At 43.8% G+C, this 16,726-nt stretch overlaps 1 protein-coding gene across 11 annotated transcripts in view; it reads left to right on the top strand.

The window, feature by feature from the left end:
- Positions 1-16,726, top strand: part of DARS2 (aspartyl-tRNA synthetase 2, mitochondrial) — a 102,779-nt gene that overhangs the window by 71,840 nt on the left and 14,213 nt on the right. For all 11 annotated transcript variants that reach the window (XM_033917005.1, XM_033917006.1, XM_033917007.1 and 8 more), the window contains 3 exons: positions 3,590-3,769; positions 6,565-6,672; positions 11,997-12,059. In XM_033917005.1, the coding sequence (XP_033772896.1) occupies positions 3,590-3,769; positions 6,565-6,672; positions 11,997-12,059 (351 nt within the window). The remainder of the gene's footprint in view (positions 1-3,589; positions 3,770-6,564; positions 6,673-11,996; positions 12,060-16,726) is intronic.

Below are 16,726 nucleotides of genomic sequence, written 5' to 3'. Positions count from 1 at the left end.
TAAAAAAAAATAATTCGTTCTGCAGCATAAAATATGCTAAGATGACATAAAAAAAGATAAATTTTTGGTTATTATTTTTATTTAGATACATCTAAAAACATAATTGTTTTTTAAAACAACACACATTTTTTAAATTTAAAGACAGACTAAGTAGAGTCTAATTTTACAGTGAGAGAGGGCAGAGTCTCAGCGGCAAAAACTGGGACTTAACTGTTCATTTTTTTTTTTTTTTCTACCGTGTTTCCCCGATGATAAGGCAGGGCCATCAAATAAGACAGCCCCCCCTTTTTAGAAAAAAATGTAAAATAAGGCACCCCCCCGCAAATAAGCCACCCACCGATACCTGCGCTTACCCGAATCGGGTGGTACGGTGGGTGACTCCGTGTGGTCCCTGGCACCCCCGACACGATCGGGGCAAGAGGGAGCTCAAGCCCTCTTGCCCCCCCGACTCCACGACACGATCGGGGCAAGAGGGAGCCCAAGCCCTCTTGCCCCCCGACTCCCCGACACGATCGGGGCAAGAGGGAGCCCAAGCCCTCTTGCCCCCCCGACTCCCCGACACGATCGGGGCAAGAGGGAGCCCAAGCCCTCTTGCCCCCCCCCCGACTCCCCGACACGATCGGGGCAAGAGGGAGCCCAAGCCCTCTTGCCCCCCGACTCCCCGACACGATCGGGGCAAGAGGGAGCCCAAGCCCTCTTGCCCCCCCGACTCCCCGACACGATCGGGGCAAGAGGGAGCCCAAGCCCTCTTGCCCCCCCGCCTCCCCGCCACGATCGGGGCAAGAGGGAGCCCAAGCCCTCTTGCCCCGCCGATTCCCCAACTCCCCGACAATATCGGGCCAGGAGGGAGCCCAAGTCCTCCTGGCCACGGCGACCCCCTAACCCCACCCTGCACTACATTACGGGCAGGAGGGATCCCAGGCCCTCCTGCCCTCGACGCAAACCCCCCCTCCCCCCAACGACCGCCCCCCCCAAGAACCTCCGACCGCCCCCCCAGCCGACCCGCGACCCCCCTGGCCGACCCCCACGACACCCCCAACCCCCTTCCCCGTACCTTTCTGTAGTTGGCCGGACAGACGGGAGCCAAACCCGCCTGTCCGGCAGGCAGCCAACGACGGAATGAGGCCGGATTGGCCCATCCGTCCCAAAGCTCCGCCTACTGGTGGGGCCTAAGGCGCCTGGGCCAATCAGAATAGGCCCGGGAGCCTTAGGTCCCTCCTGGGGGCAGGGCCTGAGGCACATGGTCGGGTTGGGCCCATGTGCCTCAGGCCCTGCCCCCAGGAGGGACCTAAGGCTCCCGGGCCTATTCTGATTGGCCCAGGCGCCTTAGGCCCCACCAGTAGGCGGAGCTTTGGGACGGATGGGCCAATCCGGCCTCATTCCGTCGTTGGCTGCCTGCCGGACAGGCTGGTTTGGCTCCCGTCTGTCCGGCCAACTACAGAAAGGTACGGGGAAGGGGGTTGGGGGTGTCGTGGGGGTCGGCCAGGGGGGTCGCGGGTCGGCTGGGGGGGGCGGTCGGAGGTTCTTGGGGGGGGGCGGTCGTTGGGGGGAGGGGGGGTTTGCGTCGAGGGCAGGAGGGCCTGGGATCCCTCCTGCCCGTAATGTAGTGCAGGGTGGGGTTAGGGGGTCGCCGTGGCCAGGAGGACTTGGGCTCCCTCCTGGCCCGATCGTGTCGGGGAGTCGGGGGGGCAAGAGGGCTTGGGCTCCCTCTTGCCCCGATCGTGTCGGGGAGTCGGGGGGGCAAGAGGGCTTGAGCTCCCTCTTGCCCCGATCGTGTCGGGGAGTCGGGGGGGCAAGAGGGCTTGGGCTCCCTCTTGCCCCGATCGTGTCGGGGAGTCGGGGGGGCAAGAGGGCTTGAGCTCCCTCTTGCCCCGATCGTGTCGGGGAGTCGGGGGGGGCAAGAGGGAGCCAGGCGGAGAGAGGGCAGTTAAGCGCAGTGCCTGCGCGGAAGGATGCAGCTCGGGCGACTTCGTTGTGTGAAACGAAGTTCGTTGTACGAATCAAGACATAAAGTTCGTTGTGCGCAGCGTTCGCTGTGCGAGGCGTCCGTTATGCGAGGCACCACTGTACATAGATTTATTTCCTGTAGAAATTCTCATTGTAGACGGATAGTAAAGACCATACATGTAGCCCTTTTCTTTTAATTGTTGTCTGAATGTAAGGAATTGTTTCCTTATATTTGCAGTATCTTTAGCAAAGTCAGGAACAAAAATCAGTTTAGATCCTTTATAGTTTAGGTTTTTATTTGCTTTTGCCACTTTTAAAATCTCAAATGCTTGTTGGTATCTTAATACTTTGAAGATCAGAGGTCTAGGAGCTGTCTGGTTTGTTTGTTTTCTTGTGGGGATTCTGTGGGCACGTTCTATCTCCAACGGCCATTTAGAATTCAGCTGCAGCAGTTTAGGCAAAAGATTTTCCAAGAACTGTATAGGGTTTTCTCCTTCAATATTTTCAGCTAAGCCAAGGATTCTAATATTCTTTCTTTTTCCTCGATTCTCCATATCAATTAGTTGATTTTTTAAAGCTGTTACATTTTTCTTTTCCTCTTCACACTTTTGTGTGAAAGTTTCCAACTGACAGATTCTTTCCTCCATCACAGACATTCTTTGTCTGTCAGTTTGGATTTCTTGTTTCAGGTTAATCAACTCTTCCTTCACTTCTGATAATTTGTTGGCATTATCAGTCAGCATTATTTTGATTTTAAATAATTCCGCCATGATGTCAGCTTTTTCATTAATTTCATCTGCTTCCAGCGGGATTGGTACGCTGGACGGCGATACAGGGGTTACCTTTGACCTTTTTGCCGACACTCCCGAAGTACAAGGTTTTTCATTTTTTCCTTGCCTTATCGCTGCCATTTCCGCCGTTGATTTTTATTATTTTTAAGTCGGACAAGTGAAATAAATAGTTTTATTTTATTCAGTTGTTGCCTGGGACTCAGGAGCTCCGCGGTTAAGCTGCCATATCGTGCGCGCTCCAAGCCACGCCCCCCCCCAGTTATTATATTTAATATTTAAGTACTATTCTTCACTCTTGCATTTTTTAGAATTTTTAACTTTTTAAACACACTTAAATAATATTTAAAAGCTGTTACTTAGCTTTTTCATGTGGTTTCTGGCAAGGGGAATGTCATACCGACATGTTTCGCTGTAAATAGCTTTATCAAGGAATAACCCCCCAATAGTAAACCGCCAGCGCATAAGACCACTAAGTCCTCAGAGATAGACACATAAAGCTTGGAGCTATGAAAGGTTATTGAGCTCCAAGTGGTGCTGCTGAGGATCCTTGAAACTGGCTAAAAGTGTTGAATACATAAGGATATTCTAATGGTGGTGAAGTTATGCTACCATTTGTGTTATAGTGTTGATTGAGGACCCTTGTGGAATATATAGATTGTGTTATTGCAAAATTTATTAGGTCTTGAATCTTAACATTTGGAGCTAATACTCTGCCACAGATCTCCGTAAGCATTCTGTATTCTCCTCTTTCACATAATAGCTCCTTTTGGACCCTCTGGATGAAGGGACCAGCTGCTGCTGTTTTTGCAACTAGTGTCCATTTTAATACCAGTGTTTTTGCTTTGTTTCAGCTTGATATTGAGATGTCCTTTGTAGACCAAGCAGGGATCCAGAGACTGATTGAGGGTTTGCTTCAGTACTGCTGGCCCGAGGAAAAAGGAGTCATAACTGCCCCATTCCCATCTTTGAGTTATGCTGAGGCGATGGCCAGTTATGGAGTTGACAAGCCAGATACTCGATTTGGCATGAAGGTGCGTGTATCTTTCACCTATACAATATACTTGTTGTAATACTGTTTATGCAAGCATTCTTTAGGGCAAAACAACAAAATCCAAGTAGCATCAAAAGGTTCCACAAAGGAAATGAAGCAGCAAAATAGCAAAAAGATTGTGGATTGGCAGTTTTTAAATATAAAAACATAAAGGTCACAAAAAAATCCAAGTAGTTAAGAGGCTATAAATAAACAGCACAGCACACAAGCTTGTGACTTTTTATGTTTTTATATTTAAGACAGCCATGGACCCAGTAAGACCCCTGAGGAAGGCATTTTTATTTTGCTGAAAAACGGCCTGTGTTGGGTCATTTGTATTTTATACATTATTTGTTTTTTATCTTGTGTGTCACTTGTGACTGTATATACACCCTTTGTTGGTTTTTTTTAATAAGATTATTGTTTTTAAGTTATTTGGACACTTATTAAACTACAAACTGGTACATCTGAACATTCTTTAGGACTCATTTTCAAAACAGAAAAACATCCAAAAAGTGACATAAACGGCCTCTTAAAAAGCCGCACGGCAACAGCCCCGAAGCCCTTTAAATCTCTTTGGACTTTGGGGCCGTTAGCACAGCGCAGCTGCTAGCACGGCTTTGTAAAAGAGGCCAAAATGGCAGATGGACATTTTTTTCTCAAAAATATCTAAATTGCTATTTTCAAAACCTATTTTATAGATGTTTTTCTATGCTTTTCATCTACAGTGTGTCTAAATATCAAGGAAGCGTGTTGGGGGGGGGCATGTTTTGGGCTGGACTAGTGCAGACTTATGATTTGGACGTTTTTCTGCAATAATAATGGAACATTGTAGAAAATGTCTAGAGTAAAAATTGTACATTTGAGCCTAGACCTGTTTCAATAATGAATAAGTACCAAAAAAGATTTATTTATTTAAAAAATTTATTATACTCCTATATCTAGGCAGCATTACAACAATAACATGCACAGAATATAACAGACAAGACTTTTACAAACATGTTGGTTTACAGATGACCAGATTATGCTGGAGGGATTAAGGCATTATCCTGACCTTATTCCCCCCAGTGGTCACTGATCCTCTATCACTGCCCCTCCCCCCCAAAAAAAAGATGTGTAAGAAACATAAGTACATAAGTAGTCGCCTCCGCCGGGGCAGACCAGAGGTCCATCCTGCCCAGCGGTCCGCTCACGCGGCGGCCCATCAGGCATATTGCCTTTAGATGGTATCATTGCGTTTACGCAGACTGAGGTAGGACTGACGGACCTCTTCAGTGTTCTGCTGTATGTAATGGGATTTACTTTCTCGCAATTGTTTAGCAAGCGATACCAGTTCAGCAGTCCTCTTCTTCCGCTGGTGAACTGTGTTTGCTATAATACAACCCGGGAGGTAAGCTTTGGCAACTTCCCAGAACACAGTATCAGAAGTCTCACCCCCCCCCCCCCCCCCATTGGACTGATAGTACATGGTCAATTCCTCAATTGAATATCAGCTTGTATGATAGCTTCAGATGTTATGGACAGTCCTGTGAGAGCAACAAGCAAATTCCTGGGGTAGCCCAGTATTTGGTGCAGTGGACTGTAGAGATGGGGACCTAGGCCCATATCCCATTTTTAACTAGTGTACACTCACGGTTTGGGAACATGTGAGTCCTCCGAAACCTACCCAAAACCTACTGTACTTACATATAGGTGATACTTGTAGGCATAAGGGCTATTGTTGTGGTGTACTGTTGGGTACAGTAGGTTTTGGATGGGTTTTGGAGGGCTCACCATACGATGGAAAGGGGTTATGATGATATATGTACCTGCTCTGCTGGGATATCTGTTTGGTCAGTCTACTAAAAGAATGCTGGCCCCCTCCTACATCCCAATGGCTTGTTTGTATGCGTTTTTCTTTTGGACTTTTTTTTTTAAATTATTCAAAAAGATAGATGCACCGAGCACAAAAAAAATCTAAAAAATGGCCTTGTTTGAAAAAAAAAAAAAAAAAGATGTTTTCTTGTTTTGAAAATGGTCATGTTCGCTACTAGATTTTTTTTGGCATTTTCCGCAAAATGTCCTAAATCGGTTTTAGATGTAATATCAGAAATGCCCCTCCATGTCTCTTAAGTGCACAGAGTTGCCCTCTGCATGCTTCATTTTTAGGCCTGGGAGTTTTGCTCCTTTTCATTTTCAGCTCAGTCAGAACTAGCTTCTACCTCAAGGGTAGGGAACTCCAGTCCTTGAGAGCCGTATTCCAGTTGGGTTTTCAGGATTCCCCCAATGAATATGCATTGAAAGCAGTGCATGAAAATATATCTCATGCATATTCATTGGGGAAATCCTGAAAACCCGACTGGAATACGGCTCTCGAGGACCAGAGTTCCCTACCCCTGTTCTACCTGCTATAAACATAAATACCCTTTGTATTATTATTATTGAAGAGGAATGACTGAGGTGAGAGGGGCTTCACTGAAGGGAGAATGATTGCAGTTAGGTATGGTAGACTGAGGGAATTATTGGGCCTAGGGCAGGTTGTCACCAGGTAAGGTAGATTGTGAGCCTGCCGAGACAGATATGGAAAAATGCTTGAGTACCTGACCGTAAAAACCACTTAGACAATCTCCATTGATAGGAGGTATATAAGTAATAAACTTGGAGGAAACTTGGCCTGCTTCCTATTGACAGAGGGGTGAGTTAAATTTGTATTTTCCTTTCTGTTTCGCCTCCAAGATCTCTGGTATTGACCACTTTAGATTACGTCATTTTCCTGCGGTAATCCTTCACTCTGTTATCTGTTGTTTATCCCTTCAGATTACTGACGTCAGCAATTTGTTCCAAAGCACAGAGCTTGCTTTCATGCAGAAAGCTCTCAGTGAACATCGGGGCTGTGTTAAAGCCATCTGTGTTTCTGAGGGTGCGGTAAGTGCCATTAAACTGTCTTTTGTCATATACGCATTCCAGTGTTGCACACTTGCAGAGAACTGAACAGGTCTGGGGAGGCTGAGCTGTATTCATAGAAAGAGCTGGGTTGGGAGCTCCTCAGGCTATCTGTAAAGATAGTGTCACAGATTAACATCAAAGAGGGGTTCAATTGGTGTTGTACTACGAGTGATACATGCAAGATAGCTTCAGGGCGGCATTAGAGAGACTCTTTCACACATAGCAATATACAGTATGATATAAATTCCCCAATAGGTATCAGTATATATAATAGTGAGGACTCTGGTGTAAGCATGTTCTGGGGCTGAGCATGGGTGGGGCCGACTTGTGCATGTATTTGAGCATATTGTACATCAAGTTTCAAGTTTTATTAGGATTTTATATACCGCCTATCAAGGTTATCTAAGCGGTTTTACAATCAGGTACTCAAGCATTTTCCCTATCTGTCCCGGTGGGCTCACAATCTATCTAATGTACCTGGGGCTATGGAGGATTAAGTGACTTGCCCAGGATCACAAGGAGCAGCGCGGGATTTGAACCCACAACCCCAGGGTGCTGAGGCTGTAGCTTCAACCACTGCGCCACTGGTTTAAATATAGTGGGTTCAATTTGCCCACGATCTGTGCCTTGGCACAGTTTGAGAGACACTGGCGCAGCCTATTCTGAAAGAATGCACCCTTATGGCACAATCACATCAACCCGATAGTTGGTATAAATGCCCACACGGAGATGTTAGAGCACTCTCAAATTATAGAATATTATAATTTGTGTGCATATTCACCCAAACTCTTCCCATGCACACACCGACTGGCAAACTGCCCAACTTCAGAAAATAGTGCACAGTTTTCTGTTAATGGATATTCAATAAGAGGTCATTTATGTTAATTTTTGCCACTGTAAACTAGGCAGACTTGTTACAGAATGACTTACACAGTGACCCACCTGCTCCTGGGCTCTGAGTGGGAGGCGGAGTCTGTGAGCATTTTAATGAAATAAAATCTAATGCACCTTTCAAAATCCAAGCTGAGAGTGAGTTATAATTTCAGGTACAGTTAATGCATTCCTTCTCTAGAATAGGCCACATCTACTAAGGGGGTGAGTTGAAGTTTCAGAGGTTACAGAAGCCCTTTTCTTACTCAGGAGGGGGGTGACGATAACTTTGTTCCTTGAGGAAATGTGCTTATTTTCCATCTTTCCATACTTTCTGTTCTGACTTGTGTTGCATTTTTTATTAATATTAAACCATTTTAAATGAACTTGTTTCTCTAGTCTAGGATGATATAGAAAATTTTAGAAAGAAATAAATCTACTTTAATACTTGAATGTACCTTTATAAAGTAGGTCCCCAGAAGCCATCCCTGTAGCTCGTGTATGTTGACACACACATTTAAATTTACTATGACATGGGGACAAATTTTCCTTGTCACCGTGGGATCTCTCTATCCCTGTCCCGTTCTCGCAAGCTCTGTCCCTGTCCCTGCCCCATTCTTGTAAGCTCTGGCCTCATATTTACAAGCCTTGAACACTTTAAAATCATAAGTGTTCGAGACTTGTGTGATTAAGGCAGCGCTTGCAGGAATGGCACAGGGACAGAACTTGCGAGGACAGGGATATTGAGATCCCACAGGGGCAGGAACAAATTTGTCCCCGTGTCATTCTCTACTGCAGCAAATATAAAATGTGAGCTTGTACTCATGTATTTTATAAAATATGTATCCTGCCCATGCTGTGCCCCAACTCTGTCTCCAGGAACACCTCTACATGGTGCATGTGTATAGGTACTTGAACACCAAATATCAGACTTTGATGGACCAATGACTCAATATTAACGAGAAACTTGTTTTATTGGGCTCAACAGAGCTGTCCATTTCACTCTACAAGCTTCTTTAGCAGCAATTTCAAAAATATAAGAATCCACTGCTGACATTGCCCAACTACTGAGGTGAAAAAGCTTAATGCTGCTATGGACCCATAATGGCGGTCAGGTTTAGGCTAGAGAATGACACAGTGATAAAATTCATCACCATTCCTGTCCCCGTGGATAACTGCGGGAAATAATCCCATGTCATTTTCTAGTGTCTATTTCAACCTCAGTCCTTCTACACCAGCATTCTTCAAAGCAAAGCTTGTGGGTCAGTGGTTGTGGCCATTCATACTCTGATTCTTCCCTCTCTCCTTAAAGAATGACATGAAGATGGTTTCCCGCGGGGACAGGAACGGTGATGAATTTTGTCACCGTGTCATTCTCTAGTTTAGGCATTGTTTCAATACTTCTCCTTCTACATATGTATACTGCCACACAACTTTATAAAAGGTTTTTCCCGCTTCACACATAAAAAAACCTTTATAAAATTACCTTCACACAGTAAAACCTTTATAAAATTACCCAACATAGATGTATGTATGTGACTTATTAAATTAGGTTCCTAAGTAGGCCCCCAGTAGTGCACAGACTTTTCTACCTGCTTTAAAGAAGGTATAGGTATGTGCATGCATTCTAAAAAAAAAAAAAAAAATAGTGCAGTTTCTGGAATCCAGTGGACTACAGAACCCAAGGCAACATAGATTCACTAGAGGCAGGTCTTGTCAGACAAATCTGATCAATTTCTTTGACTGGGTGACCAGAGAATTGAATAGAGGGAGAGCGCTAGATGTGGTGTATTTTGATTTTAGCAAAGTCTTTGACAGTGTTCCACACAGGTATCTAATAAATAAACTGAGTGCCCGTGGTATGGGCCCCAAAGTGATGGACTGGGTCAGGAACTAGTTGAGTGGAAGGCGACAGGGGGTAGTGATCAATGGAGATCGCTCTGAGGAAAGGGATGTTATCAGTGGAGTGCCTCAAGGTTCTGTTCTTGGGCCTGTTTATAAGTGATATTGCTGAAGAGTTGTCGGGTAAGATTTGCCTCTTTGCAGATGATACCAAAATCTGCAATAGAGTAGGCACCCCTGATGGTGTGAAAAATATGAGAAGGACCCAGTAAAGCTTGAGGAATGGTCTGAAATTTGGCAGCTAAGATTTAATACTAAGAAATGCAAGGTCATGCATTTGAGCTGCAAAAACCTGAGGGAACGGTACAGTTTAGGATGTGAAGAACTTTTATGCACAAAAGAGGAGCAGAACTGTCATTTATAGCTAGAGAGACATATGATCAAGAAACTGTTTTATTTTACTTTTGTGATTATGATAAACATACCGAGGGCCTCAAAATAGTAGCTGGAGGGCCGCATGTGGCCCCCGGGCCACGAGTTTGAGACCACTGATGTAGACCATCAACCATTTTAGTTGCTTTCCTTTGAACCAACTCAATCCTGTTTATATCTTTTTGAAAGTGCAGTTTCCAAAATTGTACATAATATTCTAAATGAAGTCTAATCAGAGTTTTATATAGGGGCATCAATACCTTCTTTTTCCTACTGGCTATTCCTCTCCCTATCATTGTAGCTTTTGATGTCGACTTTTCAACCTGTTTGGCAACCTTAAGATCATCGCATACTATCACATCCAAATATTATTATTAAGACTTAGCCAAAAGGAAAGATTTATAAACTATAAAGAGTTTTACCTCATGCAAAATTGTCATTTCTTTAATAAAACATTAACTCTTTTTCTCTGAGGCCCTCCAAGTACCTTCAAATCCAAAATGTGGCCCTGCATAGGGTCTGAGTTTGAGACCACTGCTCTACATCATAAGGCATATGGGGACAGACTTAAAGATCTCATTATGTATACTTTGGAGGAAATGCGGGAGAGGGAAGATATGATAGAGATGTTTAAATACCTATGTGGCATAAATACATATGAGGCAAATCTCTTTCAATTGAAAAGAAACTCCTGAGTGAGAGGATATAGAATGAGGTTAAGAGGTGATAGGCTCAGGAATAATCTAAGGAAATACTTTTTCACAGAAAGGGTGGTAGATAGGTGGACTAGTCTCCAAGTAGAAGTGGTAGGGACAAAGATTGTGTCTGAATTCAAAAAAGCGTGGGGCAGGCACTTGAGATCTCTTAGGTAGGGGAGGAGATAGTGGATGATTAAACTCGATGGGCTATTTGTCCTTTAATCTGCCATTGTGTGTGTATGTTTCATTTTCTAGGCATTTTCCACAGACTAAGCGTGTTTTACATCTGGCAAATGGCTGTTATAAAATTGCACTGTTGAATTGGTGTGGAGGTGCGATGTTCATGCAGATTTTATTTTAAAATGTGTTTATACTTGCACCTTTGAAGCGGGTGTAAATTGTGTGCTCTATTAAGGATAATTCTAGGGCCAACATTATAAAAACATGTACGTACTTATGTTGCCTTTATAAAATACTGGTATTCAAAGATATCTCACCAGCATATCTGAAAAGCAAAGCAGATTGGCATGGCACTGTGGGCATCTCCAAGAGGATGATCCTTTGTACAACTTTGAGTAAAAAACGATTTCATATCAGGTTAGAATTCCCCTAGCTGACAGTGAAAGAAGAGTATATAATTCCTAAGAGGAATATATAGTTTATATGAGAAGTTGGAACTCTCTGTTGAATAGTTTGTAGTCCTTGAAGATTTTATAGACATAAGAAATTTGTATAAATAAAGATTAAGGCATGAAATAGCTTGACTTATGATGATTATGGTGAATACCTCTTGGTGACAGTCATTTTATATCCAAATGCCACCTCTGAAAAGGGCCAGCTCAACCTATGATCTAGGTGAGGCAATAATAGAGGATTCAAAAATCCCAGTCTAGTCTACCTTCAGACTCTAAAAGGGATAGATGCCAGACTGGGATTTTGGTGCCCTCTATCACCAGCATCCTGGGTCAGTGCCTCACCTGGTACATAGGTTGAGTTGGCAAGGGATTCAAGACAAAGTTAGACAAGTTCCTGCTGAACCAGAAGATACGCAGGTAAGGCTAGTCGCAGTTAGGGCACTGGTCTTTGACTTAAGGGCTGCTGCATGAGCGGACTGCTGGACACGATGGACCACTGGTCTGACCCAGCAGCGGCAATTCTTATGTTCTAAGATCCTTAGTGGGGCAGGGAAAATCTCATGGAGGAGGAAGAAAAGAAGTAACTAGAGTCCAGGATAGGGGCTCACAAAAGTATGGGGCCTACTATAGTATTAGTCTCTAGTCTACTATAGTATTGTCCATGGTGCCGCTTGGGACATGAAGTGTGGTACTTTAGGTAGGTCATATAAAATCTGAGGATGCTCCAGTATACAGTAGCACACACATTGGCTCCTACTGTTGACATCTTGGAACATGCTGTAAAATGCCTCCACCTTCTTTTATTGCTTGTTTCTTCCTTTCACAGAAGTACCTGACAAAGAAAGACCTGCTTTCCCTACAAATACTTGCAAGAAGCCAGTTTAACCAGGTAAAGAGTGTTAAGCTGCTAGTCTCTTCGAATGGAGTTAAGTCTGGTTTGGAAGGTAGAGTGAGCAGCTGTGGAAATGATACAGCACTGGAGGGAGAGAGGGATTTGGGATTAGTTGATGCTTTTTGTCAGTTTAGTGTAACATGAGTTACTTTCAGGTTCAGCAGTTATTTTCCTGTTACCGGAAGACTTAATCTTGTTTATACCTGAGGCAATGGAGGGTTAAGTGACTTTCCCGAGCTGCAATGGGATTTGAGCTGGGCTTCCCTGTTTCTCAGGATGCTGCTCTAACCATTAGGTCACTCTTCTACTCCTGGTCTTTCAACAAAGTTGGAAAGATGTTAGTAGTACACAGGGGCTGATGCAGAAAGCCATATGGTAAGAGCCAGCTCAGCACACAACTTCTATTGTGAAATTATTAATGATTTGAAAAAATTATGCAGCTATACAATAAGTTCAAGCAGTGAACATGCAAATTAAAATCACAGCAGTAATCCATAATTCATTAAATGTCCCCCTTCCTGTCAGTAAGTGAGCTGTGATTGGCTCACACATTAACAGGAAGGATGATATTAAAATAAAAAAAAGAAAGCTGCCAGGTCTGCACCCTGACCCAACTTTCTGCCCCAGTCCATTTAATCCTTGGTAGTTTAGCAGTGTTTTATACTGCTCGGTGCATCTAGGGATGCACAATCGGGGTTGGTCTGCCAAATAAGAGCATTTCTTCCTTTATTGGTAGACTGACCTCAATCATTGATTCCCAGGATGAACTTGACAAAGAGTCATCTGCTTCCATTTTCCAAGATGGCAACAGAGGCAGGAGCATGTGGGCATTGCTCCTGCCTTTTTTCAGGTATGCCCTAGATGGGGATCCGGTGGGATGTGACTTACCAATAAGACACCAGGGAATTTTTTTGAGTAGGGAGCGGGGTGTTTTAAGTTAGGAGACTTAGTTGTTCAATTCTACTCAGGGATGGGGAATGCCACTAGACACCAGGAATTTCTTTTAACATTGGGGGTCAGAGATTTAGGTTGGGAGAAGGGAGGGAAGGGGCCACTAGACTACCAGGGATTGGAGCTGATACAGAAAAGGGGAGTGATTGGGAATCCGGGTGGGGGCTTATTAGCTTTTTTGACTCTGATGTAGAGATCGAGCCAATCTTTCTTATATGACCTCAAACCTGGCAGTATTTTTTCGTGTTGTGCTTGCTTAAAAATTTCTCTGCATTGTGTCAGAAAAGCTAATAGCCTGTTTTATATTTATTTTGATATGTACCGTAAATTGAGCTCTAACATGCAAACTACTGCACCGACCTGTTTCTGCATCGTCTGCCAGCTAGTGTGTGCATCTATCCTTCATTAACTGCCCACTGCTGCCCACAGTAGCGTTCTGAATCAGCCCCAAAGTGCTATTAACTTATCTCATACATGTGTGGTGGTTTCTGGAAATTTCTGTGAGTCCACTTTGGCTAGGTTTAGCAGCACTCTGCTGTCGTCCTAGATACCTGTGATTCTCCCCTTGTCTGTTGTCGGTACAGGGCAAAATGATAGAGACTGTTATAAAGAACAAAATTGCTGAGCATATACATATGCATGGATTAATGAGACAAAGCCAACATGGATTTAGTCAAGGGAAATCTTGCCTCACCAACTTCTGAAGTGAATAAAAGTGAGCTGGTTGATATGGTGTATCTGGATTTGATTTGATTTATTTATTTTAAAAACTTACAGACCCCTATAACCTAGGTGGATTACAATCAATATAACACAATCTCCCAACACTGAAAACTTTTAATAAACTTTCCACCCATAGAAAGATAGCTACACTGCATAAAATGCTGGTACAAAAAAAGGTATTTTTAAAAGTCTCTTAACATTTTGTTTTACTACTTCATAGCCATGAAATTCCTGGAAGTGCATTCCGTAATAATGGACCCACTATAGAAAGGCCGCAGCATAGTAGTAAAGTAGGCATTGTAGGCCTCGCATATCCCTTGGATAGATAGTCACTTAGCTAACTCAGATTGTAATTGTTGGCTTGGCTTGTAAAGTAAATACGAGAAAAAAGAATCCAAAAGAACTGCAGTAATATGTCAAAACAGCAAACAAAAAAGAGAACTGCAGAGATGATGTACAAAAAGACAAGTAAGCAGTTTGTATCCAAAGAATATGGTCAACATAAGGTAATAAACCAGGACCTGACACGATCCATGTTTCATAAAATGCTTCTTCCTCAGGGGTCCTATTGTAAAAATGTAGTAAAATCAATGTTGTGTATATATTACCAAAACAAGTGTGCTGTTCATGGAAATGTGCCAATAGTGTGTGACAATAGTGAAGCTACCTATAAATAGTGTGACCTGTGGTACTAACCGACATAGCGATGGGTCTGTGAATCCGCATTAAAAAGTCTGATAGATAAAGTATAGTACAGTGGTACCTTGGTTTACGAGCATAATCCGTTCCAGGATCATGCTCGTAATCCAAAACGCTCGTTTATCAAAGCAAAGTTCCCCATAGGCCTTAATGCAAACTCAGAAGATTCGTTCCACAACCAAAGTTTGCAATGGTGGCCCAGGGGTGAGTACCTGCCTGCGGGTGCTGCAGCGATTCCAAAGTGGTGCCTTCCTTCCCTCGGGGTCCCCGTGCGGCTGCCCTCCCGCTTCGGCCGATGCCTCTGCTGTCCATCAGCGCCTCCCAGCTCCCATCTAAGCCAGCCACCATCCTGAATGAGCATGCGCACGGCTTCACCTCTCTCCTCTCCTAAGTCAGCCACTGCCCCGACAACACGCTCACCACGTACAAGCACCTTGAGGTTTTGGGTTCAAACCCATGCTGGTCCTTGTGACCTGGGCAAGTCACATAATCCCCCCATTGCCCCAGGTACATTAGATAGACTGTGAGCCTGTCAGGACAGACAGGGAAAAATGCTTGAGTGCCTGAATAAATTCATGTAAACCGATCTGAACCTCCTTGGGAGAACAGTATAGAAAATTGAATAAATAAATATGATCGTTTCAGCACCTTCAATTGTTATGAACTATTGACTCAAGTTCAATTTTTGCTGGTGTAGTTGTACAAGAAAAACATTTTGAGGGCCATTTTCGATAGCGCGTACAAGTCTGAGTTTGGATATTTCCCACAAGACATCCAAAAGTCGGGGCAGAGAAACGTTCATTTTCAAAACTGCTAGATAGCCAATTTTTTTTCTCTTTTCAAAAATTGTCTACTTAGACATATTGGCCATTAGAACATCCAACCTTAGGATGCCTAACTTTTCTGCCATTTTCGACCACAAAAATGTCCAAATCCTGGCGATTAAGACATCCAAGTACCAGTTTATGCCATTTGTTTGGACGTCTTTATACTTTGAAAATGAGCCCCTTTGAACGCAAGTTGCTGAACATGTGAAGCACAGCCTATTTTTACAAAAAAAAAAAAAAATCATGCGCACAGTTGTTAGGCATGTGCACTTCCTTTCTGACCCATGTGCATGCATGGTTTAGAGCAGTGGTCTCAAACTCGCAGCCCACCAGGTACTATTTTGAGGCCCTCAGTATGTTTATCATAATCACAAAAGTAAAATAAAACAGTTTCTTGATCACATGTCTCTTTAGCTATAAATTACAATATTACATAAGAACATAAGAATTGCCACTGCTGGATCAGACTAGTGGTCCATCGCGCCTAGCAGTCCGCTCACACGGCAGCCTCGAGGTCAAAGACCTGTGCCCTAACCGAGACCAGCCCTACCTGCATGCATTCTGGTTCAGCAGGAACTTGTCCAATCTTGTCTTGAATCCCTGGAGGGTATTTTCCCTTATAACAGACTCTGAAAGAGCATTCCAGTTCTCTATCACTCTCTTGGTGAAGAAGAACTTCCTTACGTTTGTACGGAATCTATCCCCTTTTTATCTTTAGAGAGTGCCTTGTCATTCTCTCTACCTTGGAGAGGGTGAACAACCTGTCTTTATCTATTAAGTCTATTCCCTTCATTATCTTGAATGTTTCGATTATGTCCCCTTTCAATCTCCTCTTTTCAAGGGAGAATAGGCCCAGCTTCTCTAGTCTCTCACTGTAGGGCAACTCCTCCAACCCCTTAACCATTTTAGTCGCTCTTCTGTGGACCCTTTCGAGTAGTACCATGTCCTTCTTCATGTACGGTGACCAATGCTGTACGCAATATTCCAGGTGAGGGCGTACCATGGCCCAGTACAGCGGCATGATAACTTTCTCTGATCTGTTCGTGATTCCCCTCTTAATCATTCTATTTGCCCTTTTCGCTGCCGCTGCACATTGTGCAGACAGCTTCATTTACTTGTCGACCAGTACTCCCAAGTCCCTTTCCTGGGGGGGGTCTCTCCAAGTACCGCCCTGGACATCTTGTATTCATGTATGGGATTTTTGATACCGCCATGCATTACCTTACACTTATTCACGTTGAACCTCATTTGCCATGTTGCTGCCCATTTCTCGAGTATGGTTATGTCGCGTTGCAGATCTTCACAATTCCCCTGCGTCTTCACTACTTTGAATAACTTCGTATTGTCTGCAAATTTAATCATCTCACTCGTTGTACCCATTTCCAGATCATTTATGAATATTTTGAAGAGCACGGGTGCAAGCACTGAGCCCTGCGACACCCCACTGGTGACATTCTTCCAGTC

The sequence above is a fragment of the Geotrypetes seraphini genome, chromosome 12 (genome assembly GCF_902459505.1).
Source record: "Geotrypetes seraphini chromosome 12, aGeoSer1.1, whole genome shotgun sequence".
NCBI classification, from domain to species: domain Eukaryota; kingdom Metazoa; phylum Chordata; class Amphibia; order Gymnophiona; family Dermophiidae; genus Geotrypetes; species Geotrypetes seraphini.
The sequence above is the reverse complement of the archived record's forward strand: the minus strand, read 5'-3'. Positions and strand labels throughout refer to the sequence as shown.